This window comes from Hemibagrus wyckioides, linkage group LG19, assembly GCF_019097595.1.
Source record: "Hemibagrus wyckioides isolate EC202008001 linkage group LG19, SWU_Hwy_1.0, whole genome shotgun sequence".
Taxonomy (NCBI): Eukaryota; Metazoa; Chordata; class Actinopteri; order Siluriformes; family Bagridae; genus Hemibagrus; species Hemibagrus wyckioides.
The window spans coordinates 2,477,501-2,504,869 of NC_080728.1; the positions used below are offsets into that span (position 1 = coordinate 2,477,501).

The window sequence follows — 27,369 nt, forward strand, 5'->3', positions numbered from 1 at the left end:
CAGTAGATTAGTACAGCCACTGAGGAGAGAAGAAGAGACCTCTGTAATCAGTTCTTTGATATAAAAATGTAAAGAGTTTTTCCTCTTAAATATAATAATAATCTTCAGAATCATAACAAAGAACTGTGCTGTCGAGTTTAGGCTAGTCCTGCTTACCTCTAGAAGCAGGTGCTTAAGTGTGTGTTAGAGAATACAGACTGGAGCGAGGCCGAGTTACTGTGATTACTGTGATTACTGCTTATTACTAAACTCCAGAGTTGAATGGATTCACTGCGGCAGAACAGAAAGACCCTTACAGGAGAACTTTTATCCAGCGGCTCATTCCACTGAGTACAGGGTTGTCTTTTCTGCCGTCTCTTCTGAGGCTCTACAGCACCTCCTCCCAGTGGAACATCTCACTATAACTCTCTAAAATTATTCAACATTCAGGATCTCTGCTTGAGTTTTTCTGCTTCATTTTTGCACAAACATAACTGATGATAATCTCACTGTGTGTGTGTGTGTGTGTGTGTGTGTGTGTGTGAACATGTGGTGCATTTATTCTGTGCATTTAATTCCTTGTGGTCTCCGTCCCATGTTCTCTAAAGTACATCTACAAGATCATTTAATCAACCAATTAACAAACTAACCAATTAATTAATCAATCAGTCAATCAGTTATCCAACCACTACCCAACACCCCCACCAACCAACCAACCATCCAACTAACCAACCCACCAACCAATCACACATAGACAGGTAATATAGATATTTAATGCCTCATTTGATTATCCAGCCATTCTTAAAAACAGAAGAAGAAGAGACCCTTCAGATGTGTCAGAGTGATCAGAGTGGATTAATCACTTCCCACTGACAATTAAATAAATAAATACAATTAAATAGTAATTAAAATATAGGGATTTGTTATATAATGTGTTATATAATATAAAATCTGTTACTCTAAACAGTTATAATACAAAAAGATGTTACACAAGTTTGGAAAATGATCCAGCCAACTTAAAGAATTCTAAACTAAGTTTATCATGATTTAAGGAATTGAAGAAAAACTGCTCTGAAGTGAAGACCCCAGAGACACAAACCTTGATTAAAAATATCTTTAAAAATATTGTTAAAGTTTTGCTTGTCTAATATTTAGTATGAAAATATGAGGAATTTAGAAATCTCCCTAAAAACCCATGGCTATTTTGAGCTTTAGAGATTAGAAGGTTGTGAAGTTCACTGCGACTCTGCTACACCACACTCTCACTCTCCTGGCTGAAGTTTGAGGAGTGTGAGTGACAGCTGAAGTCTATGAAGATTCCCTCTGATTCTGAGTCTAAAGACTCTAGCAGCTGATCTGTGAGGGTCTCAGGGCTTGATGAGTCTATGGGTACTGAGGCTGCTTCCTGAGTAAGATCAGAACCTGACTCATGAGACATTTTCTGAAATATTTCTGAAGAACACTGGGAGCAAATGGAAGGATACATGGAAGGAGACGGGAGTGGAGACGTGCCCTTCTTCTGCCCTCTGCAGCCGGTCAGAGCCGAGTCGTGTTCTGTGGACGGGTGAGAGGATGAGAGCTGAGGTGTGATGTTGGTCTCGGGGCTGGACTTCGTGCTGGAGAATGCCGGCTCTTCCTGACACAAGGTCATCTGGCACACGGAGTGGCGTCTAACTCCCGAACTGCCCGCCGATGCCGGCTCCGTCTCGTACTCGGCCACGGGTGTCAGCATGGGCACGTTGTAGCTTTTGGAGCGCACTACAGGGTTCCTGACAGAAGAATCACTGAGATGGGGCCAGTGCCGCTGCCATCGCTTCTCTGTACAGAGGAAGAAGAACGACGGGAAACTGGTTGATAGGGTGCAGCCCATCACTGACAACTTCCTGTGAATGTCTTATCTATCCTACATACCCTCATAAACACTCAGTCTGACACCTCACACACTCACAGGTTTGTTTAGAATGTGTTTGGTTCCTTAAGTAAACTTATAGTAAATAATGAGGTGAGAGATGTCCGAGAGAGTCCTTCTGTATCGGTGCGGTAAACACACCCCCATCAGTGTGAACGCTAACTGCTCTGAGGATGTATTCCTGCTCACCCAGCACACAGGAGCACTGCGCCACACAGCCATCGTCCGTGTAGAGGCCGTGTGTGCCCAGGTACGGAGACACCACCTTCTGGATCAGAGACTCCAACTTTAAGTAGTCGTCACTCACTCCACGAGACTCATGCACCCCCTGTAACACACCACACACCAGTGCCTAAAGAAAACGATCCCCTTTAACAGAATAAGAACATTTCAGCTATTGTGTCTTAATATGAGGACTGAAGTGAATTTCATCAGCAGATGTTTGAGCTCACAGGAGAAAGCTAGGAAATTCTCCCTAATCTTGTGTTTTTGTTTGGGTGTAGTCTAAATCTTCCACTGATAGATACACATACAGACACAGGCCCACTGAGTGAGAGAAGCTGAAAATACTGTATATGGGGCATTTAAATGCTGTGGTTTGAGAGCCAGCGTGTGCTTCGTGTGTTTGCAGTAAGAAGCTGTGTGTTGTGCATGTGAGTGTACATGCTGACAGAAATCCTGATGTTTGGTCTTACATTCACGGTTCGACAGAAGACTAGTGACACTTACATAAAAAGACAAAACCTAATAAATGATGAGCTTCAGACAGAAACCATTCATTTAACTGGTTTCCTTTCAAAACAGCACTGTGAACTGAACACACACACACACACTGCTATATTAGGATATGAACATGTACCTGCAGTATGAGCAGCATTTGTATGATGGAAGGAGGAACACAGGCATTGGGACGAGACAGAGCGTCCTCCAGCTTAATGCTCAGAGTTATAACGTTCCGAAAGTGCAGGAGAGCCAACTGCCTTACAGTGGGCTCCTTCCCCTACACACACACACACACACACAGTGATCAGTGTGACATATTTCTCTCAGCTGTCTGGTCAGTAGCTGGTAGGTCAGCAGACACTGCAGTACCTGAACGGGGTAGAAAATGGCCTGCAGCATGGAGAGAACATTACAAAAGAAAAAGTCCCAGGTTTCAGCCAGAGCATCTAGTAACTTTTGACCTGCACAGGAACAAAAACACAATAAAATTATTAACCCTATTAAAGTTAAAGTGAAAGCAAGTGAGAGCATTCTGCAGCCTGGTTACATCTGTGTTTAAATCATTTAAAGGTTAAAGGAAATGGTAAGAAACCACAAAATGCATCAAATGTACACACACACACACCTGGTTGCATTAAACTGGCTCACAGCTCATATATATATATATATTCTATTAGAGGGAAGTGTGTTTAATCTTTCACAGAACAATTCTGCAGAAACACTAAACTTTAAACCCACCCACACACACACACACACACACACACACACACAGTTACCTACCTTCATAGAAGTGTATTTTGTCTCTGAGGATGACCATCCCTTTGGTTAGAAGCTGGTTCTGTAAGAATTAATCACAAAGATTTATATTTATATATATATGTACATACTACGTCATTTCTCTCCAAAGATATTTGATGTGTTATATACTTTAACAGATACATGTTATATATATATATATATATATATATATATTAAGTATTCATTTTTTGGTCTCAGAGACTTCTGTGAAATAAACTTTAATAATAATAATAATAATAATAATAATAATAATAATAATAATAATAATAATAATAATGCTTAAAAGTACATTTATATTTTTATTTGGTTTGATGTTCTATAGCATTTAGAGAAAAAGCTTAGCTTATACACTCATAAGAACTTTGTTAATTTTGTTCCTTATTTATTTAAAATAATTCTGTATGAAGTTTAGTAGCTTCCTGTCATGTAGGAGCTTTGTGTAGTTTGCATGTTTCCACACTATTACCACTGAGTGTCTAAAAGCAGCACCTGTAAATGTGTTTCCTGTGGGTCCAGGAAGTCTGCCCCCTGGTGTTCAACAAGAGTAAGATAACTTCTACTACTTGCAGTTACTGACTGTCTTGTAATGGCCAACAGGTTTATAAATCTCAACATTCTGTAAAATATTGGCGTGTTAAGGTAACGATGCCACTGAGGTGTTCACTATTCACGTTTCTGCAAACCTGAACAAACATATGTGTTGGAAATAAATTGTACAAACTGTGAAAACTCTTCTTTTTATCCTCATTAGTTTACTGAGTCTATAAAAAGCCTTTAAGATAACTCCAGTCATGTGATAATTTGCATTATGTGATAAATGAGTTTGTGCAGACGAGTCTGAGGATCTGTGACCCATCTGCACTGGGTTTGTGTGAAATTACTCAGCGCAGTCACAAACTCCTCAATGATCAAGAACATGCTGAGATTTCTAAACAATTAGGTTTGGATGAGAATCATCTGGACTGCTGAGAAACAGATTGCTGCTTTCAGCTGGTTTTACAGAGGAAATAAACTGGAGTGATAAAGTGGAGTGATGAACTGGAGTGATGAACTGGAGTGATAAACTGGAGTGATAAACTGGAGTGATAAACTGGAGTGATGAACTGGAGTGATGAACTGGAGTGATAAACTGGAGTGATGAACTGGAGTGATAAACTGGAGTGATGAACTGGAGTGATGAACTGGAGTGATAAACTGGAGTGATAAACTGGAGTGATGAACTGGAGTGATGAACTGGAGTGATGAACTGGAGTGATATCACTGGAGTGATGAACTGGAGTGATATCACTGGAGTGATAAACTGGAGTGATGAACTGGAGTGATATCACTGGAGTGATAAACTGGAGTGATGAACTAGAGTGATGAACTGGAGTGATGAACTAGAGTGATAAACTGGAGTGATATCACTGGAGTGATGAACTAGAGTGATGAACTGGAGTGATGAACTGGAGTGATGAACTGGAGTGATATCACTGGAGTGATAAACTGGAGTGATGAACTGGAGTGATATCACTGGAGTGATAAACTGGAGTGATGAACTAGAGTGATGAACTGGAGTGATGAACTAGAGTGATAAACTGGAGTGATATCACTGGAGTGATGAACTAGAGTGATAAACTGGAGTGATGAACTAGAGTGATGAACTGGAGTGATGAACTAGAGTGATAAACTGGAGTGATATCACTGGAGTGATGAACTAGAGTGATGAACTGGAGTGATGAACTGGAGTGATGAACTGGAGTGATATCACTGGAGTGATAAACTGGAGTGATGAACTAGAGTGATGAACTGGAGTGATATCACTGGAGTGATGAACTGGAGTGATGAACTGGAGTGATGTCACTGGAGTGATGAACTAGAGTGATGAACTGGAGTGATATCACTGGAGTGATGAACTGGAGTGATGAACTGGAGTGATGTCACTGGAGTGATGAACTAGAGTGATGAACTGGAGTGATATCACTGGAGTGATGAACTAGAGTGATGAACTGGAGTGATATCACTGGAGTGATAAACTGGAGTGATGAACTGGAGTGATGAACTGGAGTGATGAACTAGAGTGATGAACTGGAGTGATGAACTGGAGTGATGAACTAGAGTGATGAACTGGAGTGATATCACTGGAGTGATAAACTGGAGTGATGAACTGGAGTGATGAACTGGAGTGATGAACTAGAGTGATGAACTGGAGTGATGAACTGGAGTGATGAACTAGAGTGATGAACTGGAGTGATATCACTGGAGTGATAAACTGGAGTGATGAACTGGAGTGATGAACTAGAGTGATGAACTGGAGTGATGAACTAGAGTGATGAACTGGAGTGATGAACTGGAGTGATGAACTAGAGTGATGAACTGGAGTGATATCACTGGAGTGATAAACTGGAGTGATGAACTGGAGTGATGAACTGGAGTGATGAACTGGAGTGATGAACTGGAGTGATGAACTAGAGTGATAAACTGGAGTGATATCACTGGAGTGATGAACTAGAGTGATGAACTGGAGTGATATCACTGGAGTGATGAACTGGAGTGATGAACTGGAGTGATATCACTGGAGTGATGAACTAGAGTGATGAACTGGAGTGATATCACTGGAGTGATGAACTGGAGTGATGAACTGGAGTGATGAACTGGAGTGATGAACTGGAGTGATATCACTGGAGTGATGAACGGGAGTGATATCACTGGAGTGATGAACTGGAGTGATGAACTGGAGTGATATCACTGGAGTGATAAACTGGAGTGATATCACTGGAGTGATAAACTGGAGTGATGAACTGGAGTGATATCACTGGAGTGATGAACTGGAGTGATGAACTGGAGTGATGAACTGGAGTGATGAACTGGAGTGATGAACTGGAGTGATATCACTGGAGTGATAAACTGGAGTGATATCACTGGAGTGATAAACTGGAGTGATGAACTGGAGTGATGAACTGGAGTGATGAACTGGAGTGATGAACTGGAGTGATATCACTGGAGTGATAAACTGGAGTGATGAACTGGAGTGATATCACTGGAGTGATGAACTGGAGTGATGAACTGGAGTGATGAACTGGAGTGATACGGAGCTGAATCTGAGTGGTGTGTAGAGATCAATTCAACATTCACTGTGTAAATCTGTACTGCTGGGGAAGACTGTCTCATCACCTGTCTCCGAAACACTGTTTCCATGGTTACTAAACATTGCAGTTCTTCTAAATAAAGTCTGATTATTGTGTATCCCACAGAGAAGACACACAGCTGGATGCAGTTTGACTAAAGCCAGTTTGCTAGCTCAGACTTTCCCTGCTAACTTTTCCAGGCTGTGTTTCCATTTTTTTTTCAATTCAATTCAATTTATTTGTAGAGCGCCTTTTACACTGGACATTGTCTCAAAGCAGTTTTACAAAAGTAGAGAAACAGAGAAAGGAGAGAATAATATTAAATTAAATTATGAAACTATTTTATTCCTTATATTTATCCCTAATGATCAAGCCTGAAGTGGCGTTTAAATGTTGACCTGTTTAAATGTTGATGTATAAGAATTAAAATAATTTTATTTCTTATTTTCTTTACAGATGTGGCAGATGAAACAGCTGTAAATCACGAGGTTGAGAACAGACAGTACGTCTATTACTGATGGATCAGTGCTGTGCTGAAAATAGAGCTGCTTAATAGACATCAGGTCCTTACCTGCAGGTACTCTGTGAAGAAGGATCCCAGCTCAGTTTTCAGCAGCTGTCTATAGCACAGAGGTACAGGACATAACAGAGTGAGGACAAGAGAGCTTGAAGTGAGATACTGAGAGTGAATTAGAAGAGAGAGAGTGAGTTACTGATGGAGAGTGAATTAGAAGAGAGAGAGTGAATTAAGAGAGAGAGAGAGAGTTACTGAAGGAGAGTGAATTAAGAGAGAGAGAGTGAATTAAGAGTGAGAGTGAGTTACTGAAGGAGAGTGAATTAAGAGTGAGAGAGAGTGGGTTACTGAAGGAGAGTGAATTAGAAGAGAGAGTGAGTTACTGAAGGAGAGTGAATTAAGAGAGAGAGTGAGTTACTGAAGGAGAGTGAATTAAGAGTGAGAGTGAGTTACTGAAGGAGAGTGAATTAAGAGAGAGAGTGAGTTACTGAAGGAGAGTGAATTAGAAGAGAGAGTGAGTTACTGAAGGTAACTTTAAGGTGATTTTAAAATTTTGTTTTGTTCAGTATTTCTAACTAAATGTTTTATTCCTCATTGCCATGTTACAGCTTTTTATAGCCTGCTAACCTGAGCTAATGGTAATGAGGTAATGATCTTGCTTTTCAAAAATATGCAAACAGGAACTTCACTAAGCCTTGAAGTATTTAACAGGCCCTGTAGTCATGCCAATCTGCCACAGTTACATGCACACACTTCTGCTACAGTATGTGGACTGAACCTATAAAGAAACAATTCATACTACGTGTACAAGTACCGTTATTACCATAACCACATCCTGACTTAAAAGTAGAGGCATCTGTCATCTACCTTCTCTATAGTCTTTGTGACTAGGCAGGTAGACTAGGCAATAGATCAGTCAAAGTAATCAACTTACTTTAACAGGAATTCTGCTGCATATCCATTAGAAATGCAGAAATCCAAATCTAGCTTTTTTTTCAATTCTGAAGCGTCTCCAGCATCCACTTAAAACAATTCCTTAGTCCATTATGAATTTAATTACTACACACTCTTAATCATAGCTTAAGGAAAAATCTGTGTTTATTTACAGAAGCAATAAGGCCTTCAGTGGAACTGGACAGTGCGTGGATGATGAGTGTGTGAAACATGCTGAAGGACTGGAGTTCATGATGCATACCTGACTCCTTCATTTAAAGAGTACAGCTCGTTATCTCCCAGATCTTTCTTCTGGAACATGCCGATTACAGCATTCTGGATACTACAAACACACAAAAACAACACAACACACAATAAACACACACCTTACACACAAACAGAAAATTCATCAGCCATTGTGTTAGAACCACAGACACTGTGTGTGTGTGTGTGTGTGTGTGTGTCTGAACCAGAGAAAACAATGGAATGTGTTCTCTGAGATCTTTGTGTGTGTTCACCTCTGCATGTCAATCAGCTAATGAAGAAAAGAGGACTGTAACGCAGTGGCACCGAACCCTGACCCTGCATTAACCACAGGGTCACACCATTTATTTACTGTTCAAACACGCTGAGCTGGATATTATGGAGCATGAAGAGCTAAGCTCAAACAAGCATGCTAGTGCATTTCTGCTTGAGGAAATATTTTATAGGATTTTAATTAAAAGATGTCTTGTGAAGATGTATGGATGCTAGCAGGTCTGTGCAAGGATCAAGGGGAAGAAGACAAGGAGGCAGCACAAGTAACACAAACAGAATAAATGAACAGAAGAAAAGAAACAGCTGTAAACGCTGGAAGAGTGTGGAGAACCAGTCCAACAAGGACACAGCTGAAAGTGCTTACATACTCCAGTAAATGCTTATACACAGGATAACTCTCCTCCACAGATGACTTTGAGGGAAGAAGTTAAACAGGGACAGAGGAAACCATCACCAACATAATCAACTTTAAACTGCTGCAACCAGAAAGTAAAGCTCTAAAGAGATCAGCATTAGTTCAACATACTCCAGTCTCACGTTGCAGAAAATTCCCTGCAGTAAAGCATGTGTGCATGTGTTTAGTACCTATTCCAGATGGCGTTGGCCCCTGCCCTGCATTGCTGAGCGCCTCTCTCCTCCAAGGCAGCCTTTTCACTCTTACCCAGTTCACTGAGGCTCGGAGAACTCATCAGCTTCAACCTGTGGAGAGTCCGCATGGTCAGACCTGATGCACAGTTCCCGGCAGGAGAATAACAACAGAGAGGTGCAGACACAGATCAGTGGATACGACACAATGGAGAGAGAAGTGAAAGAAAGGCAGCACTGTTGCAAGGTATGGCTTGTCTCCACCCACTCCTCTTTCCTTCCTCTGGTTTACTCTTTGTGTCTGTCTCTCCATCTGTCAGCCTCACACTCTTTCTGTCTCTCTTCTGCTTCTTTCACTTTTTCCCCTCTCCATGTTCAAGGAATTTCTTTCACAATGTCTCACCACACACACACACACACACCCACACACACACAGCAGATATGTCAGATTAGTGACTAGAAATTTGTTTCAGGAAAGAGGAAGAAGAACAGGGATTAATTATACACTACAAAAAATCTACTGTAAATGCTTAAAATGATCAAACTCTAACCAGTTCTGATCTTTCTCTCTCATGCCATCCCTACACACACACACACACACACACACACACACTGGAAAAGAAAACCAGTACATTCACACTCTAGTAATAAAACAAAAAAAGCTGAGCAGGCGACCAGTATAACCCACATACAGATACACAGAGGCCATTCAACCAACACGCTAGTACACAAAGTAGCACAGTTTGAAACAATGGCCACAGTCTGTTTGTCTTTCCACACTGTTCAGCATATGAGAACTCTCAACATACAGTTTGTCTACATCAAACCCAGTACACCTTTTCAAAAAAGAGAAAAAAGACATGTTTTTACTTACTCTGCAAAATGGATGGGCAGAACATAACTCCACTCCATGTTCAAGCTTTAAAGGTAATAAATGGAACGACACCCTTAAAACCAGTAACTTAAACCAGCAGCCCTTAAAACTAGTAACTTAAACCAGCAGCCCTTAAAACCAGTAACTTAATCCCTCTAAAAAAATCTTTAAAAAAGCCTTTAAACCAGAAAAAACCCCACAGAATGGTGAACATTAGTGAGCCAGACTGCAGAGCTCCCCAAGCCAAACTTCCTCTACCAGACCAGTACATACTGACTTCAGCAAACAGTGCCATGATTTATAAGGACAGAGAAGTGAGATAGTTTAAGGAGGAAGAGCTACTGGTCCATTCCCAGCATGTGTGACAAGTCTCTCTTCAAAGCCAATTTAAAAATCTTTTTTTTCCAACAAAAGAGAAGCTCAGCTTTGCATTGCCTAACACAGGAAGTGCTTTTTGAGGTGAATACTGTGCTGAATACAAAGTAAGGGAGAGAGAGGGAGCGTGTGTGTGTGTGTGTGTCTCTGTGTGTGTGTGTGTGTGTGTCTCTGTGTGTGTGTGTGTGTGTGTGTGTGTTCTGTCTCTAAGTAAGCAGGATGACTGCACTGATCAAAGAAGGAGGCTCTGAATGCAGATTTAAGTTCAGTGAGTTGCACAGAGTTTGTTTAAATCTCGCCTCTCCATTTCTTACCCCGAGAAAGTCTGAGAAATCAGATAAACACTAAAATTCTACAGCAAAACAAAATGTTGTCCCATTTACTGAAAATGTTTGTCACATTTACATTTAGTTATTAAGTTATTAAGATACAAAAAATAAACTTTCATTAAAAACAAAAAACTTTCCCACGCTAAATCTTGCTGTATGTTCCAGCTCAGGCTTATACTGTCACTCGTGTTAGCGCTAACAAATACATGAATAAAGGTCAAATTCTCATCATCAGATTATAATGAACAAATGAACAAGAAAAAGAAATCAAAAGTTTTATTAGATTTATTTTGACAGTTTCAATCAAAAACTGAAAATATCTGCTTCTATTGGCAAATACATTTGATTCTGAATAGAATACATTTTAAATAGAAATTAATGCTTGAAATAATTAAAATAAAGTCTAGTCCCCTTCTTACTTTCCCTTTGTTTTTTTCTCTCACTTCTGCTCTCTCACCATCTCTTTTCGTATCTCTTCCATCTTTCTGCAGCTCAGACAGGAAGTGCCCCCACAGCTCATGAATATACTGAGACCATTACCACTAAGACTCTTGTTCAGGAAACACACACACGTGTATGCCGTAGGTCTTGCAGAAGTGTGGTCTAGTTACATTAACAAACCTATTCTGTGTAATAAATGGAGCTTTGCAGTAACTAACTTTGATGAAAATAATAATGAAATTATTGTCAGCCAGGACAACAGACTGTAACACTGAACACATGAGCGGTGATAGATTCAATCAGTGGTGAGGAAAATGAAAGAATAAAACAGGAATGTTTATTTCTGGTTTCAGACTTCAGGCAGGAGAAACGAAAATCAAGCCTCTTTTTGCTTTCATTATTATTTCTGTTTTTTATCAGAATTGCTGGAACAAAATTAAAAAGAAACCTGATTTTCTTTTCCTTCATTGTCATTAGAAAAGAAAAACAATAAATTACATTAAAATGAAAAAGGGCCCAAAGAGATAGAGCTGAATATTGTAACTGGAACTCAGCACTAGTCATTTGCCATGGAGGTAAAATTCCTGATTGTAATCCTACATAGTGAATCTACCTACAGAACTGTAGATCTAGATACTGTAGATAGACTCTGTAGACCCCTGAGATAGACGCTCACTCTGATCTCAGACTACAGTGATGCTTAAGAGCAAGGTTAATTTGTAAAATGTTTGGAGTGAATGATGTGAAGTCTGATGTGTATCTCTGGTTTGAATACTGCATGAAAAAGTGTAAGGGCCCTACATGAGTAAATGATAGAGTGAGAGTGGAAAAGAGAGAGAGAGAGAGAGAGAGAGAGAGAGACAGAGAGAGAGAGACAGAGAGAGAAAGAGAGAGATGTGTGTGGGTGTGTGTATCACATTCATCATTCCCTGGTCAGTGCTGCTGCATGCAACACGGCCAGCAGGGGGCGGTGTTTACTTTCTTGCCCTAATTTTTATTAAAAGTACTACAAACTAGCTTAGAAGTAGTATAGCTTAGAGTAGATTAAATAAACTCGTGCAATTCAATTCAACAATTTTATCTGTATATTGCTTTTAACAGCAGGCTTGCTCATTGCTAATTATATATATATATATATATATTTTTTGTTCTGTTTCTCTACTTTTGTAAAGCTGCTTTTAGAAAAGGTTCATTGTTAAGGTGCTATACAAATAAATTGAATTGAATTGAAATTTTAACAGTGGATGTTATCACAAAGCAACCTTTAAGAAATATATCAATTCTGGATGAAATGAAAAATTTTTATTTATATTTTTCCCTAATGAGGAAGCAGGAGGTGACGATGGTGAGGAAAATCTCAATGAGGAAGAAACCTTCAAATGAATCAGTCTCAAATGGAAACCCATCCTCATCCACATCAAAGAGAGAGAGAGATTAAAACATCTGGATATCAAAATCAGGAGCAAATGCAGACTGTGGGAATACAGCAGACAAAAAACAACACATCCAGGCATTCTAATCCAACACATCACAGGCATTCTAGCATCTGACATCTGACTCCTGTTCTCTTCCCTCATATAGGTGAGATCTGAATTACCAAAAGATGTGTAAGTAGGAACAGAGAAGTTTCTACCCTCTGGACTGGCAGCCAGAGAAAATGAGGAGAAACCATATATTTTCTGTAAACTAATTTGTCAAGGCTAAGGATACGTAGACAGGGTGTGGTGAGGCTTAGGGAACAATGAAAACTCCACTGGAAGAAGTTTAAATGTTCATCTCTAAGGAGAAAGATAATTTCACTAAGCAGAATAAAAACTGACAGCTGAGACTAACGTCATTTCCAAAACTGACATTTTTGACATCTCATGGAGTGCAAAATGCACAGATAGATAACAGATAAACATCCATCCATCATCTATACCTGCTTATTCCTAATTAGGGTCATGGGGGTCTGCTGGAGCCTATCACAGCGCACATAGGGCAAAAGTCAGGGGTACACCCTGGACAGGTCACCAATCCATATATAGACAGACAACCACACACGGGCAATGTAGAATCACCAATCAACCTGATGTACATATTTTTGGACTATGGGAGGAAACACACACAGGCACAGGGAGAACATGCAAACTCCACACAGAAAGGTCCCTGCCTGTTCAAATCCAGGACATGAACCCAGGACCTTCTTGCTGTGAGGTAACAGTGCTAACCACTAAGCCACCGTGCTGCCCTAACAGATAAACAGACAGACAAAAAGGAAGACAGACAGCTAGATAGATAGATAGATAGATAGATAGATAGATAGATAGATAGATAGATAGATAGATAGATAGATAGATAGATAGATAGATAGATAGATAGATAGGGTAAACAGTGCAGTGTCTATGATGTGTGTCATTTCTATTCTGTGCGATACTGCAAGCACTGAGAGCGTGGTTATGCCATCTGAAATACATGTGCAACATGGAGACCTGCTTTAAGTGTTTTGATTATTGGGCTCGTTTCTAGCCTCTAGTATAAATTTAAGCAGAGTTCTACTAGAACAGGAAAACCTGCCCTGGGAAGGCAAACCTCAGAAAAACATGTGTGAGGCACTGAGACCATAACGGTACGACAGCACGAGTCTACCCTCTTTATATTTGTCCAGGAGGAAACGCATCACATGGGACAATTTTCATTTTTTGTATTCTGAACATTGGAACATTCTGAATTTTCTAATCCAGGGCTTCAGTTAAATGTAATTCAATTCAACATTTAATTTAATTGGTACTTATTTACAGTATGTAGCTGCTAGAATGTCTAGAGGTAACAAAAGCATGAACTTTAGAGACATTATATTCATTATCTTTTTAATATTTCTGAAAGAAAATCTATCCTTGTATATTATGCACTGGGGAGCGAGGTCAGCAATCACAGTGTGGTCTTTCACTGCTGTACATGATGGAAAGGAGACTAGTTTTGTCACATTATCAGAAAGCTTACCTCTAGCTCACTGTCTGTGATTAAAACAGATCTGTCCTGTTAGAAATAAGTAGGATGATGATACTGATTCCTGACTTTATAGCTAAGTACAGCATAGCAGTAGATGCTAACACTATGTTCATCCTGCGTTAAGGGAGGAGTTGTTAGTTTTTAAATAGAGGTAGTATTGGTTTAAGACAATGCATAGGTAAGAAATCTAGTATACAAGCTTATTATCATGATGAGATTAGAGTCATTTAGGATTCTAATCACTGTAACGATGAGGTTTTATTATTCTCTACATAATAAAGTTAATGCTGCAAATTTTCTTCCTTTTTTGTCCAGTTAAATATATTCAAATATGTCATAAACAAAATAAAACTAATCACTACGGCATTCTGTTGGTATTATGATTTGTCAGTGCACTTATTCCTGTTAACTCTGCTACTGTAAATAGTTTATGTGTATTTTGCATTCTGTTTATCTTCTAACAGAGTAAATAAGCAGAAGTACGAAGTTTTCTACACTTTTAAAAAGGCGTTTCTTCCATGCAATCTGGAACACTGGAAACTTTAAGTTTAAGGTGCACATGTGATTGTTTGTTGATTGGGTTTTATTTTCCCCAATTGTTTTCATGGGGCTACATTTTTTGAGAGAAGCAGAACATTGACTCTAAACATTGATTCATCTGACCGAGTTCTGTGAGATTGGACTGCAAACTAAAATGAGTTGATATTATGATTAAGACACATTTGAAATGAGATGATCTCACATCTTAGAGTCTTCAATAGACTTCTGTTTTTTAGATTTAATCCACATCAGTCAGTATTAAATCAAGTGAGTTTATTCTGGTTAACCTCTACTGAGCAAAATATTACACAAATGCTGCTCCCATTGGATCCTCTGGATATTGAAGTCTCCAATAATTACTAGTTTTTCCACATAAATAGCTAGGTTTTAAAGAAAGTCAGTAAATCCATAGAGAAGTTCAAGTTTATTGGGAATGACTGAGTATTTTGTTGTTTTTGTTTCTTTTTGTTGCATAAATGTTAGTAAACTTCAAATTAGTTACATTTATATCCAGATTTCATTCACGCATCACTCATCCTTATACAAGACTCTGTTAAACAAAGTGCCTTTAGTTCCTGATCAGTTATTATTTCAATGTTATAGTTCTAATATTCTTACAGAACAAAGTTGTATATTTGTAAATATCGAATATGTAAAGTAGGTTACTAAAACAAGCTTTCTGAGTATTTCTATATGTTTGTTTAGCTCAGCAGACAGACACAGTCTCACACTGATGACCTGAGTGACAGCTGAAAGGCAGATATAAGACAACTGATTTAGCCTGCAGGTCTCCTCCCTGGCTTTAGGTCTGGATTCCCACAGATTAACTAGGCCTGTTCTGAGACTATGAGCTGTGTGTTATGTATTTACACATCCTGCAATGAGACACTTGGTAACTACCTTAAAAAATACTGAAAAAACAGTATTTACCTTCACAACCATGACACACTACCGCTACAGCTGCTGGTCTAAAACCCTCATTAATTTCACATGCTGAATGGAGTTAACTATAACCAGAGCTCTTTTAACAGGCGTCTCAGTGCAGGTCTCACTGAGCAGAGTGTGCTGGCCTGAGAGCTGTGTCTGTATATTTGGGATCTGCTTTGAGGGCTCTCTCTAGCTTTTAGTGTAATATTGAATTCATCATCAGAGTGCTTCTTGTTGTTAATCTTTCAGGTATTCCGTACATGTGTGAGGGGTCACCACAGAGGACCAACTAGTCCACACAACTACTCAGCACAGGTTTTATACCAGATGCCCTTCCTGAGACAACCCTCCCATTATCCAGGCTTAGGACTAGCACTGCATCCAGTGGCTGGAGTCTGAGCACCAGCTGGGAATCAAACCCAGGCCTTCCACATGGTAGGTGAGAAACCTACCACTGAGCCACAAGTGCCCTATCAAAGTGCTTCTTGTGAAGTAAAATTAAAAACTAATAAGAATAACTAAATCTATTGCACTCAACACACTGAATAAACTAAAGAGTGGCCATGCTGAAAATATTTCATATGTTACTCACGTGTGTTTTTCCACATGAAGACTTCAGGCAGATTCAAAGTGGATGCCTTTTGTTTGCTGTCTGTAAACAAAAGAAAAAATAAAATTAAATGTAACTTCAGAAAAATCGGAAAGAAAAAAAACAGCAACAAATACACATAATAAATAGTGAAGAAATTCAAATTCACTAAATTAACTCTCAACCAGCAAATTACCATGGGCAGAAAGAGTTCCTCTTTAATTCTCCTGTTAAAGTGGCCTGATCCATCCTGACGCCCAACTTCTGGCCTCAGTGACATTATTGTGGATGCTACCAAACAGAAACCATAAAGATGGCTGTGGATGTTCTTACTTCCTGAGAGTTTCCACACTACATTTTGTTGTAATGACAATAAAGTATCTTATCTTAACCTATCTTGTCTTATCATGTTACTCCAAAAACAGTAAGAAATCTACCGTTATAGGGGAATATCATTGCCATTATAGGATACTAAATAAGAACTAAACACCAAACCTTCTGTTACTTCCAGCAGTGTAAGATGTTAGAGCTATAAGATTTTAAGGAGATGGATATTTCTCCTCTCATTGGTTGTACTGTGACAATGAAAACCTCAACATTATCTAAAATTTACTAACTGTTCACAAAAATCACAACAGGTCATCGTTCCAAAATCTCTAGGTCTTGAGGCATGAAATTTTAACAGATAGTCCTAAGCAAATAACCTTCAAACCTGTCATGGCCTTAGTGAGTTAGTATAATATGGTGAGATAGTATAATAATTACAGATGTATGTACTGTATACAGTACATACAGTACAGTATGTGTACAGTATTGTGTACAATTTTTAAACCTTCTGCGAACATCTGTGTTTGCTTTTTGCAGTAAAGAAAATTTTATATTATGTTTCAGACCACTTTAAAACCAAAAACCTAATGAAGGCTGCTGGTTTTTACCTGTAAAAAAGAAGCAAAACATTACCCACTAATTTCTTATCAAAACTGCAAAATAAGTACCCAAGACTGCTGAACTCAGGCAATCCTACCACCTAGCTCTGATAACACAGGATGAGTGACTGAGGATGTGGCTAAGAGGGCAAGCCAGAGATTATAAGAGGGATCATCATACACAGTCCACAGCCTGAGGTTCACAGAGGTTCAGAGGGTGTTGCTGCATGTCAGGGAGAAGATGTGGCCTGCCACCATTAAATAAGGGGCAGAGGAAACAATGAGTCCCAAAGATTACACACTCTGAGCTCATTTGGTTGTGCACTACAATATGTGCTGAACCTTGCCCTGTAACTCCCAAGTGGACAAAGTTCTATCTCCCCCAAATAAGAAGGATAAACTATAGAAAGGCTGTAACCCACTGACGTCCTTGGTGGTTGAAGCTGCAGCAGAACTGCACTCTTAATTTCTACTAAAGCCTTATTGGCAAATGACTAAATAGACTACATTGACTCCCTCTGTCAATGCAATTATGAAATTAACAGTTGCATGTGCCAAAACTTTCTTCAGTTAAACAAGGAGAAAACTGAAGTCATTGCATTTGGAAACAAAGATCTCATGGTAAATGCATATCTTGACTCTAGGGGTCAAACAACTAAAAAAATCAAGTCAAGAATCTTGGTGTGATTCTGGAGTCAGACCATAGATTCTGTATTCAATAACTAAATCAGCATAATATCATCTCAAAAACATTGCAATAATTAGATGTATTGTTTCCAGTCAAGAAACTTGTTCATGCCTTTATCACCAGTAGGGTGGATTATTGTAATGGTCTCCTCACAGGCCTTCCCAAGAAGACCATTAGACAGCTTCAGCTAATCCAGAACTCTGCTGCCAGGATTCTGACTAGAACCAGAACATCTGAGCATATCACTCCAGTCCACAGGTCCTTAGACTGGCTTCCAGTTACATTTAGGATTGATTTTAAAGTACTACTACATGTTTATAAATCACTCAACGGCCTACGACCTCAGCCTAATAGACCACTCAGATTATTAGGATCAAGTCAGTTATACATTCCAAGGGTTCACTCAAAACAAGGGGTTATCCTCTTTTAGCTATCTGCCCATAGTTGGAACCAGCTTCCACAAAAGATCAGATGTGCTATATCAGTAGCCATGTTTAAATCAAGACTCAAAACACATCTGTGTACCTATGTATTTACTGAATGAAAACTGTGCTACATCCGAACTGATTGCACAGAATTTTATGTATAATCATTTTTATTCATAACTAATTTAATTCATTTTAATCATTTAAAATGTTTTAAATTCCTTGCTTTTATTGTTGTGATTTTCTTGATGATTATTTTAATTCTTTTTATATGTAAAGCACTTTGAATTATCATTGTATCTGAAATGTGCTACAAGACCTTGCCTTGCCTAAAGAGCCCAAGTGTTATATTCAATATGCTTTGTGGGTTTTTTTGTGTCTCATAACATTTCTAATTAAAGAAAGAGAAAAATGATTAATGCATATACCTTTATTATGCTTTATATTGTGCATATGTCACAACTGAGCTTTATAGAAATCCAGATGGCGTTTTAGATCCATAAATGGGTGATAGTGGCAAGGAAAAACTCCCAGAAGGTTACATGAGGAAGAAATTTTGAGTGGAGCCAGACTCAACACAGCACTCATCCTCTTCCAGTCTTTAGCTAGTCTAAGTAAGACCATCCACTGCCATCAGCACTGACTGATTCTCCGGTGAAGGAAACTTCAAGTAGTAGGAGGTAGTAGGAGAATGTCAGGATGGGCCAGACTGATGAAGCTGTATGATATATCTTCAGCATGACAGATTTCTACTCAGCTACATCTGACACTAGATTATTCTTCATGAAAAAGACTCCGATGGTCTTCTGGTCTTTTACTCTGGTCAACATACATCATTACCTTTGCCCATGTATGGCTAATAGCCTTCCTGGGCTGAGATGCTTGAATCTGGCTCCAAAACCCAGATCTAAATCTGCTCATGATTGACACTGGCTTCACCATGCATTCTGTGCTGTCTGTTCTGACAACTGGCTGTCTGAGATGATCAACTCCAAGTCATTAAATACAGATCTGATGCCAGTCTTTGCTTTGCAGAGCTCCCATACTCCTGAATCTTACATCATCACACTTTCCTACTGAAGCCAAGCTTTGATTTGCAACAGAGTGCTATTCTGACAGCACAACCATCCCATGAAGTGCAGCAAATAAGATTCTAACACTTATTGCAAAGCATAGTTGGACATAGTTAGGATATTTGGACCATCAGCTGTTATTTGTGAGATCTACAGCTACATACATACAGTTTTGTTAAATAGTTTCCTCTGATAGTTTCCCTCATTTAGTCTTGGCAAATCCTCACCCCCCAGTCTGGTCTCTGCTATCATACGACAGCTACCAACTGGGAAAAGTGAAAGCTATCACATGCTTCCTCTGAGACACATGAAGCCAGCCAACCAGGTCTTTTTCACTGAACTGCTGCTCATGCTGCATCACAGGGCACTCTAACACACTTGAAGGCTAATTTCACTGTGATGGCCAATTTCAGTCTCTTTAAATCCAAGCCAGAGCATCCCAGCCCAGACTCCATGGTGTTATTGGTATTTGATCTCATGACCTCTAGATGATAAGGCAAGTGCTTGTTTATTTTAATATTTTCTGTCGTGAGTCTGAAAGTTGGTTTCTCATTTGTATCTTCTTATTCACATTTGCTGTTCCACCTTAAATTGGTGCAGTTAAAACTTTTTCAAACAGTAAAACAAATACTTTGTAAAACAGCCAACTGACTGGGCAATTATAGCATTTACACAAATATATTTTACCTCCAGCAGCAGGTGAACATTGAATTTGTTAGGATAAGCTAATGTTAATGACAACATTATAAAATTAAGAGTCTTTTACACTTGACTTATGCTAAAGGCTACTATCTAAAGTGACTAAAGGAACTCTATAATAGGCAGATGAGAAAACAGATAATATACAGTCATGCAGCTTAAGGGCCTAGAAGTTCATCCTGAGTGGATTTGGACTTACCTTTAATGATGATTGAGGTAATATCATTAAACAGGTTTGACAAAATTTATAGCCCAGCTACACTACACTAAAGCTACACCACAGTAAAGTCAGGAAACTAGCTAAGGAATATCTGAGTATTGCAAAAGGGAGACATTTTTTTCTTGTCCTCAGTCTTTTCATGGGGAAACAAGTACCTCATCATGATATACCTTATCATAAGTATCATAATGTACAGACATTATCTATTTTGTAATCCCCCTTTCACTCTCTTAATCTTTGCAATATTTGGAAAAATTCTGTCCCTGTGGAGGTCTATTAGTGCTTGTTGTAGTCCCCATATTTGACCATTTGGTCCAATAATAACTCTACAGAAGACAAGTGGGATAGGATCAAATAACTCAAATATCTTAAATTGAAACTGTAGATCACTCAGACTGTAGAACACTGTATTCAGTGTTTCAGCAGCTCTTCTTCATATTTAAGCTACCATAGCATGTTGTATATAAATGCCTACATTAGTCAGTGTTCAGAGAACTGTTCAAAAGGTTCACAGTAAAGTCTAAATAGTTTGGCTGTTAGTTAGCCTGTGGGCTCTGAGTTTAACACCATAAACAGTGCTTTTAATGCTGAATTGTAAAAAAAAAGACAAGTAGAGCTCAAGCGGAATCCATGCCTTTAACTCCACAGAGAGAGAGAGAGAGAGAGAGAGAGAGAGAATTCCGTATTCCGCATTATGCCCAGTATATGCGCCCCAGGACGGAAGTGCGATCTGGACTGGTCAATGCATCGCATCACCGTATTTCTAGCCAGTTAAGTTTTTTCCCTCTTCCTTTTATTTTTATGCTCTATTAAACAAAACCAAACCAGCGCAGAGTTAATCACTGTGATTGGTATTAGAATGTGTAAAAGCGATAGTGACCACGGACAGTCCTTCTGGGCATCGTGCATGATTTCAGGATGCACGGACGGGTAAACTGACCACTCACCGTTTATACACCACGTCCAGAGAAAACGAGATCAATACAACAGTAAACTGTACAGTGTTCACTCTGAGAGCTGGATTTAGATTACAGAAAAGCACATTTAGAGACACATACCCACTGTTTCCTTCTCTCCAGGTCTACATGGGTGAGGGATCTCATATGTAGATCTCTTTACTGTGAGGAAAAGAAGCAAAAAACAAACAACCAAACGTGAAGCCTCGCCTTGCTTTCAGCCCAGCGCGCGCTGCCTCAGTCTCTACCTGTTAGCTATTAAAGGCTGCGTGTGTGACGTGTGCGTGTGTGCGCGTGCATCCCCTATACCTGTAAGCGCGCGTGAGGCGGCGTTACTCAACCAGTATTATCAATGTGCTGCAATATACACAGTTATATTTTAACTTGAAGACATAGGCTGTGTGTACAATATAGACAGACATGCTGAAGACTTGTTCTAGTCCTCGCGTGTGTTTATAAAGTATTATTCATGACAAATGTCACAAAGGATTCAAGGATTCAAGAAGCTTTATTGTCATTTCAACCACATATATCTGATGCAGTACAGAGTGAAATGAAACAGCGTTTCTCCAGGACCTGGTGCTACAGAAACATACATCAAGATCAAACACAAGAACAACACAGAGCTAGGACCGAAAGTTCATCCAAGCCACATAAAGTGTAAGTGTGCAGCTAGGTGCAAACAAAGCAACAACAAGACAGTGCAAAAATAATAAATACAAAAAAGACAACACAAAAATACAGGACACTTAGCACCGAAAAAAAAGAAAAAGAACGTGCAATGAAATGTAATTGAAGTGTAATAAAATGAGATGATGATGAACTTTGGGGCCTGACAACATGTATTGTGCAAAAATACAATATAGCAGCAGTTGAGGTAGTGCAAAATAGAAATAAACATAAATATAAATATAGCAGCAGATGAAAAACACAGGGGTTGAGGTAGTGCAATAAGTATCGAACAATATAAGTTATGTGTGTGAGTGTGTGTGTCCACACAGGTGAGAGAGAGAGAGAGAGAGAGTGTGTGTGTGTGTGTGTGTGTGTGTGTGAGAGAGAGTTTTGTACAGTTCAGTTGTACAAAGCAGCTTATATAGAAATATATAAATTCAGGGTATATATTATAAGTTTTCATTTTATCCTTAGTGACAAACCAGAGGTGAAGGTGGCATGAAAAACTTCTTGAAACGGTAAGACTCAAAAGGAAGCCCATCCTCATCAGGGTGTCATGCTGTGCACTATATTGTGCATAGTGTGATTATAAATCATTTTCTTCTATAACTGTGTACTATATGATCAAAAAGTGCAACTGTGTAAGCAGGAAATTTATTATAGCATTAACATAAAGTCTATCTTCTGAACTGACCGCTGATGGAGACTAAACACAGTTCAGTTTATAAACACTGCCTTAGATTTCTGCATCATCTTTGTAAAAACAGTTCCCATACTATTATTTTTATTATTTAAAATAAGAATAATATTCATTCATTCATTCATTCATTCATTCATCATGCACAGGCTGGGGCTTTCACTTCATTTAGGTGTTTTGTCACTGTGAGTACAGAACTATAAGATTAATATAAACTTTGCCACTATATCAAACCAAATAAGGTTTATGAGCCTGATAAAAAATATATTTAGTGTGAACAAAACTCATTTCAGTGTATCAGGTTTAATATTTATTAAGTTGCAGCAGATTTAATGCTTCAAAAACATTTGACACCTATATAGTGCATAATTGCCTCATATTTAAACCCAAGCAGAGTGAAAACAAAGACATGTGAGGGAGAGAAACAGCATTTCATACAGCACAGCCAAATTATTTCACCCACTTAGTTTTGTGGAGGAAAGTTCATAATAAAATGACCTGTCTTTCTGCAGGTGATTCCTCTGACCAGTGAATACGTCTGTGATCAACAGCCTGTGATGCAGATGGACTTTTAAAATGGAGAGTATGAGAACAAGAAAAAAAGAGGTTGAGCTGCTCTTTATTCAGTGTAACATCTGAATGAATCTGAAAGACATGATGATGTTTTATCACTTATTGTGAGCACCATGCTTCTTTGCTGTATGTACCAAATACACCATGTAATGCTTTGACTAGCAACTTATGAAGAAACATAACTGTTGTGAAAACATTTCACTCTGACATTGCTGCCCTCTTTATTACCTGTCATCAGGTGTAATGTTTATAGCTTTTGTTATGGAGAGATAACACTGACAGTCTTTTTGTTTTGCAGACTATGGTGCAAGTGCAAAGTGTGTGAAACTTCTTCTACTATACTATAATAGTTTTTCTAAAAATTGAGACAATTTTGGCTTCAACAGAGCCTGTAAAAAATTCTTTAAAGTATTTGCTTTTAATTTACTATATTTTTTGTCAAAACAGTTTTGTTCCAGTAAGATTAGCTTTTAATTTTTTTAGCAGAGAGAAACCATGAAAGTTTACATCCCAAGTTACATTAGTACAGCAGAAAAACCTAAACAAGCTTTGCATCTTAAGGTTTCCTGCTCATCACGTTCCTCAAACATTTGGACCAAAACAAGTTAAATGTTTCCACTGAACCAGATCCTGAAGGACAACACAGGTTCATTAAAGAAACGTATCAACATTACTACAGGGGAAGGAGAGAACCTGGTCCATGTTGCTCTTTTTAACAGTAATGAGAAGGATCTTGATATAGCAGTCTTTAAGGTTCAAGGCCATGCCTATCTCACTTTATAGCATGAAGAAACAATAAAAGCCACAGGTCTACTCATACACAATCAGTGGATAAGTAGAGCTTCAGCTTCTTCTTAGATAATCATCAATAGAGGTTACTAAGCATTATGGTTTATTAGTGAGTGAGATACAGGTGATCAGCTCTGATGTTCTATGTAAATGGTCATGGGAAATGAAGCAGGTAGGCTTACACCAAGTCCTTTATAAAAAGTCTAAAATACTGGCATGACTTTCTCATGCACAGACTGTATACACATGCTTAAAATATGTGTGTTTACTAAGCTGATTTGAAGGGCAGCAGAGTCAGGAAATTGCTTACAGGTAATAAGTTTGGGTCAGGCAAGGTCAGGTTGTTCTCTGCAACTGAAAAATGGTAATATAACATTTAGTTTATATACACTTACCTTTATTATGAACACCTGCTCCGTAATCCAATCAGCCATTTTTAACCCTGCATAAAATCGGACAGATACAGTTCAAGAGCTTCAGCTAATGTTCACATATAATAAAATATTAAAACACTTATGATTATTTATTAATTATTATTTGTAACACATGTACACCTGGACATGCATGCAGTGATCTAATCAGCCAATCATATGGCAGCAGCAAACTGCATAAAACCATACAAATACAGGTGAAGAGCTTCAGTTAATATTCACTTCAATCATTGCAGTAAAGTCCTGATTTCCTTTATATTTATATTATACACTACTCAGAACACCATTATTTAATAAAACAGTAGTACAGTACCAACACTACATGAACACTGTTTGGGGTAAATATATCCATCAGACTGCCATATTTACCCACATTTGTACTTGAGCAGTTTTGATTCTGTAACAGGACGATTGTGGAGGGTGAGAGCTAACAAGACTTTTCTATAAAGACAACTGATGCATGTTTTCGAACAGGTGATGGCACTGGACAGCTGATTGACCTTACAGGTTGGCAACAAGCAAGCTATCTGACTCAGCAACAGAGGAGAGAAGATGAGAAGATCATACTTCCCACACCAGATTCCAATGACTTTACACACACAATAAATTGTATTGAACCTAGCATGCAAGTAGATATATATTTATTATAGAGGCTTTATTTCTAAAGAAAAAAACTATTGACTTTTTGAGGAGAGGTGTACAACTATATAGCACTCTGTACATCTCTCCAGCTCACCTGGTTATATGAGTCGAGAGAGAGCTGATCACTACTGTATCCAATGATTTATAGCTAAAAATAAAAAAATAAAAGTAATAAAATAATACTTTTATAATAATTTATATTATAAATATTTATAATATTATTAAAAATAATATATTTTTTTAAAACTCCATTGAATCCTATTGTGTCTCCAGTAAATCTTCCATGTTACATGTTTTGAAATGCAAATGGTCACAACAAATGAATGAATATGCAAACTGGTCTATGATGTCATCTGGTGACTTTTTGAGCATGCATCAGATACTTCCCCTTTAAGACTCCTTCATTTCCTCACAGCATGATGAGAGTGACAAAAACAGAAAAGAGAGAATATACAGAAGAGGGTTTTAAGCTGATTAATATGGTCTAGTTTCTTTGGCTATAATTCTTCTCTCTAAGCGAATCTCCACAATGAATATCCAAATGACTGACCACATGAACACTGAGACACTGCATTGCATTGAAGAATCATGGACTGGACAGTAGTTTTTCAGCCAAATTAGAAGACTTTTTATCTACTTTAATTCTTTGTGACTGCCAGTATCTTGTTTTATGCCAAATAATCAGAATGAAACTCAAAAAAATGTCATATTTTCAAGATATATTGCAAAAAATTTGAAGAGCACACAGTTTCCATATCTCAGAAATATGTCTTCACCTCATTTGTGACATCTTTTCTCATTTTCTTTCTGTTTATTTACAATATCCTGTAGATGTGTAAATATTATTTTCTTTTATTTATTCGTTTGTTTGTTTGTTTGTTCCTTTGGCCATAAACCGGTGTGTCAGTTTTTTTGGTGAGACTCTGAAAGCCTGTAATCAGTTTTCAAACCATTTCACAGACTCATCATCCGAGCTTGATTACAATAAATCTCTTTGTTTAGAATATCTATAGGAAAAGAAGAGATAACAGAAACTATTTATTTTTATTACATTTCATTGGCTATCAGGTGCAGTGGCAAGAAACTGAAATCATTTGTTTTAATAAGCGTAGAGCTTAAAATACTGCCATGACTTTCTCATGCACAGACTGTATACACATGCTGAGAAAAAGAGGAAAATGTCTGGTCTCTGAGATACAGTTAGGGTGGAAGGTAATAATAACAGAGTGTGATAGTCTTTTGCGTTAAATTTGCTTGAGGCAATGATGGTTTTCGAGTCAGCCTGTGTCATTCTGCCCAAATCTCCACAGAATAAGTCCCTTTCCCTGTCTGACTGTCTCCTCTCAGCATGTGCTGCAGCTCCCAGAGTGAACAGCCCTGCTCCATGTACTTGTATTTTAATTCATTTCTAATTTACGTTGGCGTGTGCATTTTGTTTTGATGTGTGTCTGTTCTTCATCCTTGTCCTGTGATGGTTATGATACCTGATCACTCTCCCTTGTATGTTTTTAGTTTAGCATTAGTTTGCCCATAAACTTAGTTTGTTTATGTTTTTTTGTATTTCTGAGGCATGTTTCTGTGTTTTTAGAGTGACTTCCTAGTTTTGACCCTTGCCATGTTGAGTCACTGATGATGGATTATCCCTGCCTGGTATTGCCTGTCTGCAATTTAACACATGATACAGACTTGACTTTGAGACTATTTTATGGATTAGTCATGATAAACAGCAGGCTGATGTTAGACTCTTGCATCCTGCCTCAGCTGACACCAGAAAAACATAACAGATGTCAATATGTAGTCATTTTCCCCAAAACATAAAACAACATTCAAAAATAAGTAGACCCTTTTTTTTTTTCTTTACTATTTCATATTATTATTAACTATTATCACATTTTAATGGCTATCAGCTGTGGTGGCAAGAAACAGAAATCATTTGGTTTAATAAGCATAGAACTGTCAAGGGGAGAGCCTCATATTTACTCAGAATACTGTGGACATAAGGCGAAACTCAATCTATATCCAAAACTATATTTAACTATATGTGACTTTATTTTATATATATACATTTTACTGAATGTGTTTATGGTTATTTTGATTACATTATTCTCTATACTCTTGCTTGTGCAGTCTACTTTCTGAAATCCTGGATCCATGTATGATAATATGGTAGTGAGGAGGACACACAGGCTTCTCACTTGAAATTCTTTCCAGGTTGAACATCTTTACTATTTTGATTGTTGTAGCATGGTTAAATAGTTAACAATGATTCAGGAAACATATCAATGATTAAAAGTGTAGGGCCCTAAAGCTGACCTAACAATGCTACCAGCCAGCCTGGATGCCTGGAGGTTTAATAACATTTAACTACAATACTGTGACATTGACTGGCCCAAGTCTCTCCATTTTTACTGTGTACTGAAAGAGAAA

The 27,369-nt window shown here is 38.3% G+C and overlaps 1 protein-coding gene and 1 long non-coding RNA gene across 3 annotated transcripts; one reads left to right on the forward strand and one right to left on the reverse strand.

Moving 5' to 3' along the window:
* Nucleotides 1–732: 732 nt before the first annotated feature.
* Nucleotides 733–21,389, reverse strand: LOC131370402 (proline-rich protein 5-like). 2 transcript variants are annotated; one of them, XM_058417728.1, is made up of 10 exons: nucleotides 21,241–21,389; nucleotides 16,155–16,214; nucleotides 9,086–9,199; nucleotides 8,226–8,306; nucleotides 7,088–7,136; nucleotides 3,392–3,449; nucleotides 2,981–3,072; nucleotides 2,748–2,888; nucleotides 2,078–2,216; nucleotides 733–1,797 (listed from the first exon to the last, which is right to left on the reverse strand). In XM_058417728.1, exons 3-10 carry the CDS (start codon nucleotides 9,187–9,189, stop codon nucleotides 1,229–1,231), a joined length of 1,233 nt encoding a protein of 410 aa, XP_058273711.1. In that variant the 5' UTR covers nucleotides 9,190–9,199; nucleotides 16,155–16,214; nucleotides 21,241–21,389; the 3' UTR covers nucleotides 733–1,228. The 2 variants fall into 2 exon arrangements, with proteins under 2 accessions (XP_058273711.1, XP_058273710.1); XM_058417727.1 differs by lacking the exons at nucleotides 16,155–16,214; nucleotides 21,241–21,389 and adding an exon at nucleotides 9,960–10,343.
* On the forward strand, nucleotides 6,860–27,081 carry LOC131370404 (uncharacterized). Its single transcript, XR_009207412.1, has 3 exons — nucleotides 6,860–9,332; nucleotides 15,812–15,997; nucleotides 23,020–27,081. It is a non-coding gene; the product is annotated as an uncharacterized LOC131370404 (long non-coding RNA).
* The last annotated feature ends 288 nt before the right edge of the window (nucleotides 27,082–27,369 follow it).